General features: G+C 34.5%; 1 protein-coding gene across 3 annotated transcripts in view; it reads left to right on the top strand.

Annotated features, from left to right (window-relative positions):
- LOC145259859 (uncharacterized) overlaps positions 1–19,031 on the top strand; it is a 215,326-nt gene that overhangs the window by 162,486 nt on the left and 33,809 nt on the right. For all 3 annotated transcript variants that reach the window (XM_080117704.1, XM_080117706.1, XM_080117705.1), the window contains exon 2: positions 4,268–5,650. In XM_080117704.1, coding sequence (XP_079973830.1) covers positions 4,268–5,650 — 1,383 coding nt within the window. The remainder of the gene's footprint in view (positions 1–4,267; positions 5,651–19,031) is intronic.

Below are 19,031 nucleotides of genomic sequence, written 5' to 3'. Positions count from 1 at the left end.
TTTCCATATATTTACCAAAAACCTATCCCCTCACTCACGTGTGTGTGTATGTGTGTGTATGTAAGGTTAGCTTGTAGTAGCTTAAAGGTAGATAAAAATGTTTGGAGAATGAAGTAAAATGTTTTGGCTTCCATATTGCATCTAATTTAGTTGTATGAATTCCAACTTTGAATCCAAACATATCTATCTACTTACCTATCTATACGTCTATTTCCTTTTATCGCTTTATCTATAACTCATTTACTATCTATCTATCTATCTATCTATCTATATATATATATATATATATATATATATATATATATATATACACTGTGTAAGTGCATACATACGCATGTATAGAGACGCATGCACCTGTATATATAGCTACATATAAGTATAAACAGATGCATATTGATATCTGCTTAAACACACACATGTGAATATATATATATATATATATATATATATATATATGCGTGTGTGTGTGTAGATTTACACATATATGTATATATTGATATGTGGATCTATTTACACTTATATGAAGTGGTAAATACAGGTGAGACAGTCTATATTCTAAGCGTATCTATAAACATAGAATATCTATATATATGATCAAGGTTGAGATATTCAAAAGTAGGAACTAATGAACTCAACGATGTTGTTAGATACTGCTCGATACTAAGAGCAACATATTTTTATTTATTTATTAGAAGATAAACCATGAGATTGTTCAGGGTCGCCTGATAAAGTCTCATTGACTGAAACAGATGGCTGTTTTAGCGACCAAATGTAACTGTTTACTTTCTAATATATATATATATATATATATATATATATATATATATATATATATATATATATAAGTGATAGATATGGATGGTTATGCATAGACATATCCACATATTTATGTTAATAAAACGTGCCAGTGCTCGGTTTTAATTCTAGAGCGGCATATGTCTTTTATTTAAATGGCATACAATTAAACTACCATTGAATAGTTGTCGGCATTTACTAAGCCAACTATCGACTAATCTGTAAGCCAGATCCCCTCTCAGTCATTAAAATAGAAAACAAAGGTATTTATTTATTTATTTTTTGCTGATAAACATTCCGACTCATTGTTTCGCAAAGACCTTGGGCAAGAAGAGGGTTGGTTTAGTAAAATCTCTGTAAAATTCAGTGGCTTCTCTTTTGGATGTTTTGAAATAAAATCCCACATAAGCATATTTAGCCATGATACATTGCCAACATTTTATATTTGTTGTTTTTGCATTTGAAGTGCATTTATATTTACATATTCCTTTCAGAAGGGTCGTTAAATGTTTAAGGGCCCACAAATAGTACATAAAAAAGACAATGATATAATCACGATATTAAACTGTGCTGGGACTCAAGCGGTCGAAAGCTCTCTTGAAGACACTTGACATTTTATTCATATGTTACTGGCTTTAATTAACCACTTATCTCTACTTACATATATAAGTACGGATATTTGTATGTGTGTATGTATGCATGTATATATCTGTACATATATGTATGCGTATAAATGACGATACACAAGAATTCTGCATGTCTTGTCTTATATAGCAATTTATAACGCCATCCCAAGCAAACATGTGTTGGCATTGTAAATATTCTTTTGCATGATGAGTGTATATATATATATATATATATATATATATATATATATATATATATATATATATATATATATATACGTATAAAATTTCGTTCAGCACTATATTTGTATGGCATAAGACTTTGTACAGATCAAGTGTACATTTCACATATAATATTTATTAAATGAAATTTTTTTATGGCGCTTACCTGTTATTGGAATCCACCAGCTTACATTAAAATCATATTAATATTCAATTTGGTCATTATTGCCACATCAGTTTTACTTGCGTTGATACTCACCGATAAACGAAATTAACGAGAAATATACGCATTGATAGTCGACACTTTGCAATATCCAAACGACAAGCCATATCAAAAATTGATACTGAATTGGATATGCAATTTCGTTGTCATCTTCTCATTAGTCTAGCGGTTAATAAGTAGTTTCATCTGAAAAGAAAACCCTGCACCTACACAGTTAATTTAATCATTTGTGTTATTCTTCTTAACTATATATATATATATATATATATATATATATATATATATATATATATATTCAGAATGTGAGATATTGTATATCATAAATTCCACTGCCAAACAACGTCGCAGCCCACAAGAGCCATGACAGTGAAAGAACTCGCGTCTTGGACTTCCGGTTCTTTGACTGTCAAGGCCCTTGTGGGCTGCGACGTTGTTTAGCTGTGCAATTTATTATATATATATATATATATATATATATATATATATATATATATATATAGGCGGCAAAAAAGTCCGCACTTGTAATTTTTCTCAAACACTGCAAATTTAAGCTAAATTGAACGTAACTGCTTCTTTTTGCTGGGGCTGTGTGTGTATATATATATATATATATATATATATATATATATATATATATATATATATATATATACTTTTCCTTGATGTGGTGGAAGAAGATATATTTGTTTATACATAAATATACAAATGAATATACATTATTCTTCATCGTAGTATGGTGAATAACGTATGGCTTTTTTATCTAAGATTACAAAATTGCTCATTCTTATGTAATTTTGTCATTTTTGTGTTTCTGTCTGGTTGTGAGAAAACATGATCTTTAATAGGGAAGGCCTCTTAAATGCTATATCGACGAACGTTTATTTGTGTACAGTTAGTTCCCACAATCGGGTATGTTTCAGATCCACCCCTTATTATACGTTTCCTGGCTACATTTTGTACTCTTTGATTTCGTATTGAAGCATGGAACAGAGAATACTTAATATTGTTTCTCCCCTTACTTTCTCTTTCATTTTCCTCTCTCGTTTTTCTCTCTCGTGTTTTCTATTATTTTCTTTTTTGGTATCTTAATGCTTTATTTTTTCTCTCCCATTCTCTCCATAGTTCTTTCCTTTTTATTTCTTGTATGTTTTCTGTTCTCGTATTCTCTCTCACTCTTTTTTTTTTTCGTTTTCTAGAATTGTCTCGAATGTTCTCCTTCTACATTCTTTCTCTCTTTTTCACTCTAGCGCAGAACCTCTCTAGCGCTGCTCCTCTTTATTGCTACCCCTGTCTTGTGCTGTCCCTCTCCAGTGCAGTCCCTCTCGCGTTTTTAATCTCTATTTCGTGTTTTCCCTCTACATTTTCTCCATTTTTATTTCTCTCTTTGTTTTACTCTCCCTATTACTATTTATCCTTCTGCCACTCTATTTCTCTTTCCTTTTCTCTCCCTATGTATTCCTTAATTTTAGTCAAACTAAATTAAGCCTCGCCGGGTGTTCTACATTTCATGAGATAAAATTATATCGCTCGAAATCGACTTCAATTTGCTAAATTTCATATCCATTTCATATTGTAGTCTAGTGCTATAGAAACGATTCTCCTTATCGTGATCATTTTTATGTTACACAATCGTATTACATTAAAATGTTAGGATATCATTCACTTTTTCACCGTCCATCGATAGACACAAAATGCTAATGAAAATGGCACAAAACGCTTCTATTTACGCAGAATTTACATGGCAAACAAATCCCCCATTGATAAACAAGTTCTTCGAGAACCACGCAACATTATATTGGGGTAGGCTTCGATTTACTTCGTGTTTAATGGGAAATTGTTTGCTGTTTGAATCGATTCTGGTGATTTATTTATGGTCTATTTTGGTATATCTATCGTGAATACATGAATCCTATAACGAAAAATCTACGGTGTGTTTGACAGGTTCAACGAAGGTAATTTCATTCTATGTATGTCCGCGTGTTGAATTCTCTTTGTGGAATTTTGCAAATATTTTGTACTCTTTTTCTCGAAGTCAAGCAATTCTTCGTTATAACTTCCAATCTTGGAATATTGTTCTATCTTCTCATTATGCGTTACGTTTTGTCTCCTGCCTTGTTTGCATAACATACACTTCCCCTCGATAGTTCTATATGGCCCACGTTCGAACCTCAAATGTATTGTCGTAAATTATATTCTTTTAGTCAAAGTAATAGCATAGTTTGTATTTTGGACAAATTTTATTTAAAATAGGAAAAGACGATAGTGCGTACGAACATAAAGCTGTGTAGTTTATTCTTATATAGATATGAAAAGTACTGATTCAACGGTTACCTAGTAACTTATAACTGCTTTACTTTATTTATCTATTTATTTCTATTTTATTTTATTTATTTTTTTGCAGGTACGTCTGCTGTTTCACCGAAGCGGACCTATGGGGATGCACACGTCTGTGGTAAATGCCGGGAAGAATTTGTCGACCTATCTGAGTTTTTATCACACAAAAAATGCTGCTCTGAGCAGCTTGACGCTTGCGGTGAAGAGGGCCAGGATACCGAATGTGAAGCAGTTCGTTCACCCGAGCATGACTTTCAGGAAGGGGAAATACTAGCAGAGACGACGACGACGACGGCAGACTTGACCGGCGACACAGTGACCACATACCCTGCTGACGTACATGTGGACCCCAGTTTGGACCTTTTGAAAGAGGAAAGAAAATACGACGTCGAAAATGAGACCGGTAGCTTAAACGAGGACGATATTGACGACGATGACGACATCGAAGACGATGATGAAGACTTCGACGAGACTGGCAAACTGAGTGACAGTGGCATACCATTTGCTCACCACATCGCAGAACCGATCCACCACTCGAATCCGCATCTCCAACACTTGTATGAAATATCGACGGCCTCTAAATTGGGAATTACAGACATAACGCCGGTCTCCGGCACAAGCAATAGTAGCACAATGAGGATTTCACCTGATCAATGTTCCGACAAGCACAGCCCGATTTTGAACGGTAACGACAAAGACACTACTGGCAGCTCGTACGAGCTTAATGGTGCCGATTACCTCCACCTTGAAGACACTCGAAACTGTACCCGGGAATCACCTTCTACCCATCTACCTCAGTTTGCAGTCCCATATTCTTCAGCTCTACTAAACGGGACCGGTGGGAATGTTATCATTGAACCTCTCTCCGAGACGAGAGCCGCCGTAGCACAGTTCGCTGAAGCCAACAGCATCAACCCAGCTGATATGGCTTCATTACGGTCGTCGATATACGGGCTCCAGCAGCAAGCTACAGCTTTCATCCAATGCGTTAACATGTTTGAAGAACGTTTTATGGCGTTTGCTTCCAGCTTTGGCGAAGGAGCCGCCGCCGCAGCTGCTGGACTACGTCTACCAAATGGGCCCGCATCGTTAAGTCCTTCCCTTATGTCGGGCTCTACGGCCAACACCCCAACTGGTCTGCCTGCTATAACTGCTGGCAGTGGTTTGAACACAGCCGGTCAGTCCCCGCTGGACGGATCCACCGGCAGTATGGACCTGGTTACTTCGACGGTGAACTGCGCCTTGAGGCAGGCGTCGATGGTAAGCAAGGCTGGTAATCATCCGCAGTCTTCTCCCAGTGCAGTGCCCATCAGTTATCCACAGACTCTCATCTCGTCCACTGGTCAACATCATCCTCTTTCTCAAAGTCATCATGCCAATACGATTCATTCAAATTTAACCTCACTGACATCGTCACATTCAAGCACCATGGACTATCACCCATATCACGGTAAGTGCATATATATATATATATGTATGTGTGTGTGTATGTATGTGTGTGTTTTCAAGATCATGCCCTTAATGTGTACACTGAGATTAATATTTCATCTGTTATTTTTATATTTTATGAATTTTTGAGATGAGGATCGATAACTTGTATACTTTGGTTTATTTGGACTACTGTTCTCATTTTTTTGGCCTCAGAATGTTTCAACGAATGTTACTGCCGACTTTTACAAGTGCTTCTTGTCGAACTTTGGAATCTTTCGATCGAACTCGGAAATCTGCACAGGATTTTGAACGAAACCCTTTATTTGATCTATTGAGGTAGCATGATCTCGTTTCTACAGCCATGATCGGGTAAAAATCCTAAGTGTATTTCTAGTATCGATCGCAGTGATGATTGAACCTTTAACTTACAGAAGAATCTCATTAGAACTGAATTTTACCTCGTTTGTTACGTCACGGGATCAGATTCAGATTTCTATAAGATACGGATGAAGAGTGTCACTTAGAAATATAATAAATTATTATTTTATCCATTACGTCATGGGTCCTTATGAATTGAATAAAGGATTTCGCTCAAAATACAGAAAGGAAAATGTTGAATGAAACTAACGAAGGAGATATGGAACAAGAAATACTATTATAAAAATGTAAAAATAAAAAAAAAACACTACTGATCCTTACACGTAAGTTAGAACGTTTCGTTCGTTCATTCACTCTTTCATTCAAACCAAATTCACCCTTACACACCCCGCTTCATACAAAGAGCAGTGATTACATAGCCACAAAAGAAATCGCTAATAACTGTTTAGGAGCGTCACACCCACTCCTTCGAGCCACTTAAAACGGACTTATCTGTACACGCACGCATATCGCGCTTCCCGTCGACAAGAGTGTCTCACTAACCCTGCGCAGAGGTCGGTAGATCAATGGACAGAAGTGACGAGAGGTTCAGCGGCAAGATGGCTTCCCAATTGACGATCAGAAGTAATTGCTAAAAGGAAAACTTAAGCTAAAACCATCTTGCACACACGTGTACATAGATTTAAACACACATATACGCACACGTTTTGGATCCATAAAGCGTTTGCTGCTCCGGCTATAGAATAACAGCGAATGTAAGGGATGAGTTTTTAAATAATTATTGCACTAAATTTAAAAAAAAAAGATACACACCCAAAAAGTCTGCTGACGACTTAGTGTAGTGAAAATTGTGTGGGACTGCAGTCACGGAGGTGGGCTGCAGGTGCGAACTCGAAACCAGATCGATGGGGGACGAGAAGGCGACTAATCATCAGGTTCGATTGTACATAAATTTGCATGAATGAGATAATATAAGGCCGGAAGTTAAGATGTTGGAGAGAGTCGAGCCGTTGAGTTCTCGAGAACCGGATGGAACCTGGTTAGAGCGGAGAGTGTCGCTGAGAATTGAATCCAGGTTTTTTTTTCGATTAGGCGTAGATAATCACCATGTTTTTAACAGGTCTCCTATCATATGACAACCACCTGTTTTTACTTAGAATCTAATTTATCACTTCATCTCCTTGACTGCTGAGATAATTCGGCGAAAGGTATATAAGAGAACAATTAAATTATTAAATTTGATAATTTGTGACTAAGTGTTGAAAAATATTTGACATCGACAAATAGGTAAGGTCGAAAGCTTGACATGTAAATATATCGGGCTCCAAAAAAGACCCAAATATAATAGGTCTTGCACTAGCTCCACGAAGCTCACACCTTTGTCCCACCGCCGCAATGATATCTCCCTGTGCCTGTTTTACTAGTACTTTAATGGAATATGCACTGAACTCGTAGTACCTATGCTTCCTCGACGTACGTATTCCCGACTAATCCGACAAACATCAAAAGTCCACCACTTCAATGTTATATTCTGTTGATTCGTGGAAAGTCGAATATTTTCCTGACAGCTAGACTTTGGAATTCCTACTCTGTTCCCCGATTCTCTGACTGTACTACCATGTTCAGGTTTAAATGTAATATTAACATACATCTCGCCGCTCACATCCCTTCTATTACATTCACCCCAACAATAAGGCAAATTATTGCGCTTATATATGTGCATCACAGATTACCGAAAGAACTCTAGTCTACTTATGTAGAGAAATGCTTCATGCGCAATGGAAACGGTAAAATATACGTGTTAAATAAAAAGATCAATCTACGAGAAATAAGAAAAATTTAGTCACTTAGAGTTAGTCTTATCTATATTATAAGAGGGCAGTTTATTTATTATAATATTCACTTATCAAAAGTTGCATATCAGTTGGGATTCCATAAACTATCTTTTATTTTTATTCAACAGAAAGTAAATAGTCGATGAAATCTGTCCGATGATTATTCTAAAATTCGAAACATGTGAATAGAAATATGATTGCAATTCTACATAGTTTTTCAATGTGGAAGACTAAATTCACTTTTACAATTCTGAATGTGTTTAGAATTACGAATAAAAATTTCGTGATGTAGATCAGTTTTTACCATTTAGATCAATTTTTGCAATGTAAATCGGTTTGTGTAATTTATATTTGTTTTCGCCATTCAAATCTATTTTTCGCCATTCAAATCTATTTTTCGCCATTCCAATCTATTTTTCGCCATCCAAATCTTTTTTGTTCGCAATTCCAATCATTTTTCGCAATACTGAATTAATTTTTGGAAATTTGAATCAGTTTCTTTGCCAGCTTTAATCAGTTTTGTTGCTATTATGAACCATTCTAAATCAGACTGGCAATATCCTTTTCATTTGTTGCAATCCTCAAGCATTTTTATTGTGTAGTAATTAATCAGTTTATCTTGATTCAGAATCAGTTTTTGTCCATCTAAATGAGCGCCATTTTTACCAAATTTGTAGATCAGTTTAAATTCAATTCTTGAAGTTCTAATCAAAGTGTAGTAGTTTTACATTAAGTGCACTTTTTAGACAAGTTAATTATGTTTCATATTCATTTTCCAGCATTTCTACCTCTACTTTTCTGCAGTCATCATAAAATGATGAGCTTACCAAATTATAATACATGAAACGGATTGCCGTTAAAATGACATTAGCCTTTTCGCTCTTAGGAATATAAAATATTGGGTCATGGCATCAGACACTCCCCAACGACTAGTGCAACGTTAAAAATATCTTAAATAAACATTGGTATTTAGTCGGATTAATAATTATTACCTAGGTCGAAGTCTTACAAGAGAGTAAGGCATTTAAGATGAAAATAAAACTTACAAAATAAAATAAAAATAATGTCTGGTCGAAGCATTAGTATTATAGGTAAGTAAGTAACTTGGAAACATGTCATTTTTATTTTAGTTGTAGGTGGAAGGTTGGTTTGTAGAGTTATAGGAAAGAAAAGACAGGGGTTCGATAAGGGGAAGAGCTGCATGAGGAGCGGGTAGAGGAGAGGTAAAGGTGTTGAACTAACAATTCCTTGTGTTTCCGTCTGCTTTTTGAAAGCACTTGGATAACACGAACAATGAAAGTGGGTAAAGCGAAAAAGAGAGGACGTCTCAGTAGCAAAAGGTCTATCTCTAATTATAGGTTAACTGACTACCTTTAACGACATGTCAGCAATGTTATCTCTCTTTCTCTTCTGATCTCCCCTTGAAAAACAACAACATAACACACACACACATATTCTTCTAGGTGGATGACTCGAACCTAGACAAGTGTAATATTTGAACACAGTGCTAATCTTTTATCCATGGGGTCAACTCAACATCTGTTCATGTTTATACAAGCGAACATACAGTAAGCTGCCTTGCAGTGAACGGAATATACATTTACACATTAATTCGGCAGCACACACACACACACATATATATTTTTTTTTTGTTGCATATATTATGTATGCATATTACGTAGATATAATTAAAGAATATCTATGTATGCCTCCGTTGATATATATATATATATATATATATATATATATATATATATATATATATATATATATATATATATATAATGTAAGAATGTCTGTGGACTTCATGATTCCTGTGGACATCTTGGAAGGCACCTTGCTGGTTAATTAGACCTGCTACATAATACCTGCCTCAAGTTAATGACTCTTTCTTATTAACAAAAAACAAAACGAGGTGTTCTAAACTTCAACCGTTGTGCTACTTAGTAATTGTCTAATAATTATCTCTGACTGAAGAAAGGCAAAAAACTATGGTAATTAGTAATCAAATTCTTATTCAAGAGAAGCCTACACGTCTCTTTTTTCTGTCTTTGAATGTTAAACCAGATGATGCATCGTTTAATCGTCGCCACCACACTGTATACATATATATCTGTGTATGTGTGTTTATATATATATATATATATATATATATATATATATATATATATATGCGGCTTTATAAGGTGTACAGACCGGTACTCTTTAGATTATTAAAGGTAAGTAACATTAAGCATGGCCAGTGCAAGATAGGTGACAATAATCTGGCCTCTGTTTTCTATACCCTGTCCTGCTTCTGGTGGAACCATTGAGAAACGCTATCGTTTTGAAAAGCAGCACTTTAAACAAACTTTCAGCGGGAGTCAACCATCATTCTTAAGATGATCAGATGGTCTTCGTCGTTCCGACGGACAACCTCTCTAAATAAGTATATACATATATACCTATGTATGTATGCACACATCCACATGTATGTATGCATACATACGCATCCACATGTATGCATACATACGCATCCACATGTATGCATGCATAAACATTCGTGTATGTATACACGAATATCTATGTATACGTATACATTTGTGTATGTATATTGTGCATATATGTATGTATATATATATATATATATATATATATATATATATATATATATGCATAAATATGTTTATATATAAACCTATGTATATATATCTATATATCTGTGAAAGTGTCGGCCTGTCTGTGTTCATTTCCCTACACATTATCTTTGTCAATTTTCAGTCTACAGACTAGAAATTTTATATACAGAGTAGGGTTATTGGGAAAAATCTTTTCGGCCAGAAAGATGGCTTTTAAGGGGTAAAAATACAACGATTTAGCCTTGGAGAACTCTACCCAACGTCTTCGCCAATTTTGAATCTAAACACTTGAAATTTTAGATATTGGTTACTTGGACATGGATCTAACTTAATAAAATAAATGTTAAGCGATCATAATAGGGTAACAGTTTTTAAAAATTGGACCTATGCGGTCTCTACCAAATTACTCAGACAATTTCTGGTCTAAACATTTGAAATTTTACATAATGGTTATTCAGAGATAGGGCATGATTTTTAATCGGTTTCGGTCGAGAATTTGAGCTACCAATATATAAATGTATGTATATTTGCATGTCTGCCTATAACTTTCGACAGATGCGACGAATTTTCACAAAGTCAGTACTGTTTTGAAGCCCGACCTTTCAGACGACAAATACCGAAAAATTGGCTAAAAAAATTAATTTCCTCACCCATAACTGGCCACTTTTCTATAGGGAGGGGTTGCTTTTTTCACCGATATTTTCCAAAGTCATGCCATTTCGATTGTCTAGCCTTAATTTAAGCCTACGTCACTTCCGGTTTGGCGGTGGTCGTAACAGGAAAGACGTCACGAGGTTTTCCCGTTTTTTCTCCTTCACTGTACGTGTTCGAACCTGCCTTCCTACTAACACTTCTTTTTTTGCTCTACACACACCTCCAAACACCCGAGCAACGCCGGGCACCCATACTAGTTTGTGTGCGTGTATATATATATATATATATATATATGAGAGAGAGAGATACAGGAAATCGTCAGTGGCGCAATAATGGATAAGCATGAAATTAAACTAGTTAAAATTATTATAAAAACATTTCTCTGAAGCTACTGATATTTTGTTAATAAAATTCGACAGCCAAGTCGAGCTTTATGACTAAAATAATTGTATACATTGCCCCTTCATCTTCGATACTATCTTATATCCTTATTCTCACATTATAATTTTATATTATATACAAGTAGACTTCACATAATTTTTGTAGCATTTGATACAATTTGTCAAATGATTTTACCTAGATCTCCCGGCCCATCACCGCTAAAAATACACATTGAAAATTGTGCATAAAATCCGTTTAGGGTTTTGTTTTGAAATCTCGTTTTGATTCCAATTTTCCTGGTTGAGTCAATCCGTACTAATGCATATAATTTTGTTCTGAGAGTTCTGGACAGCTCCGGGTAGCTTTTCCACTACTAAACGCAGTTTTTCTTTTATTTCGGATGTCCCATGTTGGCTGCACAACTGGTCGCGCTGTTGTTGAAATTTTATGTATCCTATTATTTTGCTTAGCGTCGCGTGTGGGTTTAAGGGTAGATCGTGGCGGAGGTTATTATTTAAAATATGGCGTGGAGAGATTTTTCTTTCAATCGTCCGAAGTAGCTGGAATGTATAAAAATATACCTCTCTACATGTCGACCTCTAATTACACATGTTTTAAAACACCTGGACGGCTTTCAGTTGGAGCAAAAGTTGGAGGGAGGAGGTAATATCACAGGCCTGTGCTCTGCTGCCTAATACATTTTTATACACACACACACACACACACACACACACACACACACACACACACACACACACATATATATATACTTTCAATTTGTCTTTACATAAGCAGTAATGTGGTGTTGCTACACAGTCAAGAGCATGTTTTGATCTTCTAGTATTTAATACCTAGAGACCTCTTCAGGCAACAACGCTTAGTTTTTTTTTTCATTAAGAATTTCGCTTTTGAATATGCACGGTGTTGCCTGAAGAGGTCTCTAGTTACCAAATACTAGACGACCGAAACATGCTCATGACTGTGTAGCAATACATTACAGCTTATGTAAAGACAAACTGAAAGTATAACTTGCTCTACCCCGGCATTGAGCATTCTTGTATTCACCTCGTTATATTTCAATGGTTACTTTAGCAACCTCAAATTATATATATATATATATATATATATATATATATATATATATATATATATATATATATATATATATATATATTACAGAAGATCAAACAACGTTGGTACTTTCTGATTCAAATACAAACAAAGGGTCGCTATGATTCCTCTTTTCTCAAACTCTCTTTGGCTTCTATTTGTAGATGCCCCAACATTGTGCAATTGCCATGATTATATATATATTATATGCCATGATTATATATGTGTGTGTGTGTTGGTATTGATTGTTCACAAATAAATATATGCCTGTATGTTTTTTAAATTATATTTCAAAGTGAAACAAATTTTGTACCATTACAGTGAAGTAATATATATATATATATATATATATATATATATATATATATATATATATATATATATACTGCAGTTTCATGATTTATTCCATTGTAGGTGTCTGTAGTTATGAACCTCGTTAAACGGTATAATATACTTTACTCGTTCAGATGGAAAACATTGTTCTGTGCTACATTAATGATACAATATATCAACACTGTAACTTGCATTTGAGGTTTTTGGTCTTCATCACGACTTCTCGTTTTAAGAAGTTTAATTTTTCCGGTATTAAATATCAACCTTGTGATAAACTTGTGCTTGTGACCATCGACGTAAACAATCCCGACCGATTTGACAATCAACAAAACTCTCACCCTATTCATTGTCGATGTCTCCAGGTGCCGGAATGCATTATACTCTAATAGCTTCTTTCCTCGGACTTTTAGTCCTTAAAATTCGTTTCTTGCCTTCTATTTCCATGTATGTGCCAGCATGTGGAAATTTAAATATAACGTAAACAAAGAGCTAGCTGCTCAACATCCCACTAAAATACCTCTTTAGGTTTGACCTTTACGTCTCGGTAGAAACGTGTCTTGTTTAGGCCGAATTAAAGTAAAGCAATCTGTCCTTGCGTGGAGAAAACTAAATAGGTTCTACATAAATTATTACTGAAATAGTAAAACCTGACGTCAATCCTATAATAATAATGATGATATGCTGTGTACAAGCCTGCTCTTTCGTTATCAATAATCAATGAATACAGGAGCAAATGGATTTAAATCTTATGCTTCAGGTACCTACAGATTAAAGGCGGCCATTTTGTTTTCAACCATTATCATTATTAATAATCTCCACCGAGAGATAATAATGGCTATTATAATTATGACTGATATGATTCTTTGTATTAATGCATTCATCAATAGTGTAGTCTTCATTAACAATCATGATAATATTTTGTTTATTTTTGTAATAGTGTCGTGACAACTTGTAATCAATATGTAACTACAATCTCCCGCGGCACAACAGCAGCAATAGACAGCGACGCTTATAAGAACATATATAATGTGTGTGTGTTTTTGTGAGAAGTATGGAAATGTTTACACTTGTCTGTTTCTTATTATTGACGTATAGGAGTGCAGATTATATAATATGAAAAGTATATAAATGGTCACATGTTTTTAATTTGTTATTGATGACATATATGTGTGTATGTATGCATGAATTAAGTGCAAATATATTGATATGAAATGAAAACCAGTATTTTGAAAAGTGAATAGAGCTTTTGTAAAATTTTATAAATTTTAAGACTATGCGTGAATCACCCAACGTTTCGGTGCTAACACGTCTCGTTGGAACTGTAAATGACCCAAATAATGAAAAATTATAATCATACATCAGACAAAAGAAAATTGACAACCAAGAGTTGACCTCGCAAAACATGTCACTTATTCTTTCTAGGATGGCTTTTCTCTAACTGAACACATTTTCCAAAGCTCATGTACAACAAACCTGCACATAATGTGTAAGCTATCCTGCTCTTCCCCTTATATATATATATATATATATATATATATATATATATATTATAGGACGAATAAAGTTATTTCTCCAAAATTTAATGCCCCCAACGAAGAGTAAATCAACGTATAATTATACTAGGCCTTATTTTAATTGTGATTAAAATCTGGTATATAGTTTTAATTTTAGAAAATGTTTAAAATTTAAGGCTAAAGCTTCAAGGTGTTTAAGAAATTGAAATTTAGAGACTATTCATAAATTAGTGTGCAATGAGTATCATTATATTTTATTTCAAATCTGAAATATTTAGATTTTATTCCTCTAGATTGTATCCGTGTTATATTTCCTAAATAAGAGCTTAAATCACTCTAAAGCAACGGAAATTTTGGAATATGCATTATTTGATACATAATTTTTATTGTAAAAATTTCAAAGATTTGAGTTGGACAGATTTTTACAAAGGTGTTCCACTTCTATTTTACCCCGTTTGCATAACGCAAAAGTTGAATATGTGAATCTCTTACGTCTAACAGCTGTGTCTGAGAAAATCATAATGATCGGTTAATAATTTTAAAGTGAACCTGTACACACAAATATGTAAACATATAAATATACCTTCTTGATGATAGAGATATAAATTATTCATAATTTTCAAACGAATCTATTGAGTTAAAACGTTTACCTTTGCTGAAATTTGATTATATAATAAAAGTGTGATATATACATCTCTCTCTCTCATATATATATATATATATATATATATATATATATATATATATATATATATATATCAGTCTACAACTTCATCAGCTATTCGTGAATAGAAAATACTCCTTTCTAATTTATTACATTTTTTTGAACTCTAAAATGTGCACCATAGTTGAAAATTCAAAGAGTCAGTGACCCTTTTAAATAAGCCTTATAGTTGCAATGTCTTGCCTATCTTAAATTACCCTTGTGTCCCATTCTATCTAAATCGAATACTGTTATTATACTAATCTTCCAACTATCGTAAGCGATTGAGTACACATTGTATTTTATTTTGTTTTATTTTACTTGAGTCACCACTTATCAAGGCCTAGATGCTACTCTAGGATAAGGGTTAAGTTTTAGTCTGGTGCTGTTTTATGGATAATCTAAAGTCACTGCATTACCTATGTTCCGATGCACGTGTCTCCGAACGAGGACAACGTTTGGACACAACGTACATTTTTATTGTGGCAAAAATCCAGGCCCCAAAATGTTTGCATTTTGAATATTGAATCGGAGCAAATATACGAATAGAAATATTTCTCCTACACTGACCAAGGACAGAACAGACTAAGTGTATCATCAGAACAGATACTGCACATTGTTTCTAAGTTAAATTATCACTAGATTCGAGAGGAATTAAAATCCGATTTTAATCAGTCCCCCACTCCACCGTTAACGAATACATCTCACTAACCAACTCGACGTTAGATTCCGTGGGTGACGCATACGAGTCGCTTTCCACTGGCATAATTGAATTTAATAAATAATAAGCCAGCAATGAATAGTGCAGTTCAGTGAACAACATAATTATATGAGACCACCTACAGTTGATTGAATAGACAGATGCCATAAATATAATATTTCATATTTATTTGTGCTAAACGGGCAGATGTTATTAATGTAGACTATTAAATAGAAAAAAAAGGTCAGTCTTTAAAAATCGTTAGCAACAAAACACATATCAACTATCAGACTTGTTATTGTCGTCTATCCAAAATTAGATGTGTCTACTACACGGTGACGGTAAAGTGGGTGAATGCATTTATATCTCTATATAAGTAAAAGGGTCGACCATATTCCCTGGGGACCAAACCCAACAGAATTTAGGCGATTACTTAGATGATTTGTTGACTAAAGTATGTTTCTGCTCGTATAGTGTTTTAGGAAGTCGCAGTATGTGCCTCCTCATTTTAAGAAGTGGTCATTATGGCTTGAGACGCTCTTACCAGGGAATGCCGATGGGCCTGCCTAGGCATGTTTTGCACGCTGGAACGGTTTTCCTCTAAGCGCTGCTCTTTCCACCCTAATGTCACATCTTCTGGTCATTAGGAGACCAAAAATACTAGTTGACTCCTTTCACAATGTTACTCCACTTACTCTTGATCCCCATATTATAATCCTGAGTCTTTTACAAAGAGGCATCAAGTATCACCTTTTGAGTCTTTTGTATAACTCGATCGAGGATTGAACCTCGCTCTACGAACACATTATCGAACACTAACCATTATTTAAATGGGCGAGTGTATGCCAAATAATATATAAAGTTAGGTATGTTTGTATGTTTATATGTACAGGATTAACTCATAAAATATTTAACCGATCATTATAAATATGGGAGCGGCTAGGCGTAATGTGTCGAAATGTGAACTGTGAGGTATATTTAAATGTGTACATCCTAACGTTAAATCAAATGTTCATTTAAGCCTGACTCACACTCAGCGCATATTTAATCAAGATTCACAAAATAATATCAACGGTGTGTGCGCACACTGCACATGACGTATTTTTGTTGCAAAACATTTTCTATTAATGCCGGGTTCTGGTATCAAAAAATAAATGAAAGCATACGAAAAAAAGCAAGAAAAAAGTGGAAAAGTTTCTGATTGGACTAAAAACTTGGATGTGCCAAGTTCGAATTAAGTCCATTTCAGTGAAACACTTTTATCAACAAGTTCATCAGATCGACAGTTCATTTCCCCATTCACCTGGTTCACTGTATCGTGTACCTTTGTAACGCATCTTGACAACAGACCTAAGAATAACGAACCAGAGAAGTGCGGTTTGGTAATTGCGCAAACCGTGCATTATTATAAACATCTCATAGCAAAAGTACCTTTTTCCGAGGAAGTCCATCGCCCTTCGAGACAGAAGGAGACCAGACAATCACGCGAATGCAGGTGTCTCGCCAATGCTTATCAATAAGTCGTCTCGTGTTGAAGGTTGGGTACTACACGAAATGGATTCTCGTATGCAAATCAGCTATCAATTTTTTTTTGACGAGACGAAAATATCAAGAAACAAATTATATTTAACAAAAACAGAATACCACTTTTTCAAAATCTAATTTCGAAGTCCTAATGTGACAGTTTTCAACATTTGTAAATAAATTACCCAAAGATTTATTTGCCTTGGTTTATTCTCATATGATGTGGTATACATAAAGGACTCCATCTCTCTCTCTCTCTCTCTCTCTCTCTCCCCCCCCTCTCTCTCTCTCTCTCTCTCTCTCTCTCTATATATATATATATATATATATATATATAAATTTCTTACACACATGCAACAGCTGGGGACATGCGTATACATAGGGGCATATTTACAAAGAGAATAATGCTTCCCGAGTTACTCCATTACAACCGAATAGGCAGACCACCCTATATAATGATTTGAAATGAGGAAAGTTCTATCCACCTTCGTCCCGTCCCCCCCCCTCTCTCTCTCTCTCTCTCTGTCTTTTTCTCTTTCCTTCTGTTTGTGTGTGTATGTATATATAGAGAGAGAGAGAGAAAGAGAGAGAGAGACTGAGAGAGAGAGCATATGGGTTGCACAAGTAAGATGTTTTGCTCATTACAAAAATAAAAATCATGATACAGTGATACTAAACCATATATGTAGAATCCTTATTCTAGTTTGATCAATAACTACTACATGTCTTTTCTTCTATAACCTTTTTTATATTTAAAAGTCTAAAAAAAGTAATTAAAATTCGGTAATCTTCATTAATCTGTATCTAATGAGTACGGATCAAGTTTTATGTTAATCTAAAATACTTCAAATTGTTTTGTCCCTTAAAACCATTAAGTTACTCCAAAATAATTTCAGTTGGCGAATATTTATTTATTGATGTCTAATATTTTTTGCCGCCATTTCGGAAAATAGAAATTATCTGAAACTTCATTTTCGCCTAATTTTTATTTTTTTAGTGTAAAACTAAACTAAAACGACAATGAAATATTTTAAGTCTTGCCAGTTAGCCCCCCCCCCCATGCGGACTAATCAGAATTCCCCAAAAGAAAGGGCATCTTAGGGAATATTTAATTCTCAAGTGATGTTACAATAGATACGCTTTTATTCACTTGCGCGCTGATCAAATACTTAGTCGGATATAGAGAAACACTTTTCAACCGAAGAAAATGTGTACATTTTTCTAGTATAGTATTTCCTTTGAATATATTGATTAAAAACCGTCATCGCGTTTTACAATGCCCTCGTGGGGATGCAGACATGTTGGCGATCTGGCAAAAAATTGCAAACAAAACAGGCAGGTTTTTGAAGACTAATCAAACACTTCAGACCAATCAGAACGGGCACAACTCCTATGTTAGGGGATTAGACGTTAGACAGAAACTAAAACAAACTAAACACAACAACGTTCCCATATTTCGCAACTGCTCAAATTCCTACTCATCTTTTATTTTATCAAGATGTTTTCTTAATTAATGTAGACAGGTAACCGTTTTTATACCTTTACACAGGTGTTTCCGAGTCTTATCAGTTAAGACATAAAGAAAAAAACTAAAGTTCTGTATAAGAATGTATGTACATGAGGAGGAGGGGAGTAAATACAAATATATAA

This window comes from Euprymna scolopes, chromosome 35 (assembly GCF_053919585.1).
Source record: "Euprymna scolopes isolate OS-2025 chromosome 35, ASM5391958v1, whole genome shotgun sequence".
In the NCBI taxonomy this organism is placed as follows: domain Eukaryota; kingdom Metazoa; phylum Mollusca; class Cephalopoda; order Sepiida; family Sepiolidae; genus Euprymna; species Euprymna scolopes.
Note: the sequence above shows the minus strand (reverse complement) of the source record. Positions and strands in the feature narration are given on the sequence as shown.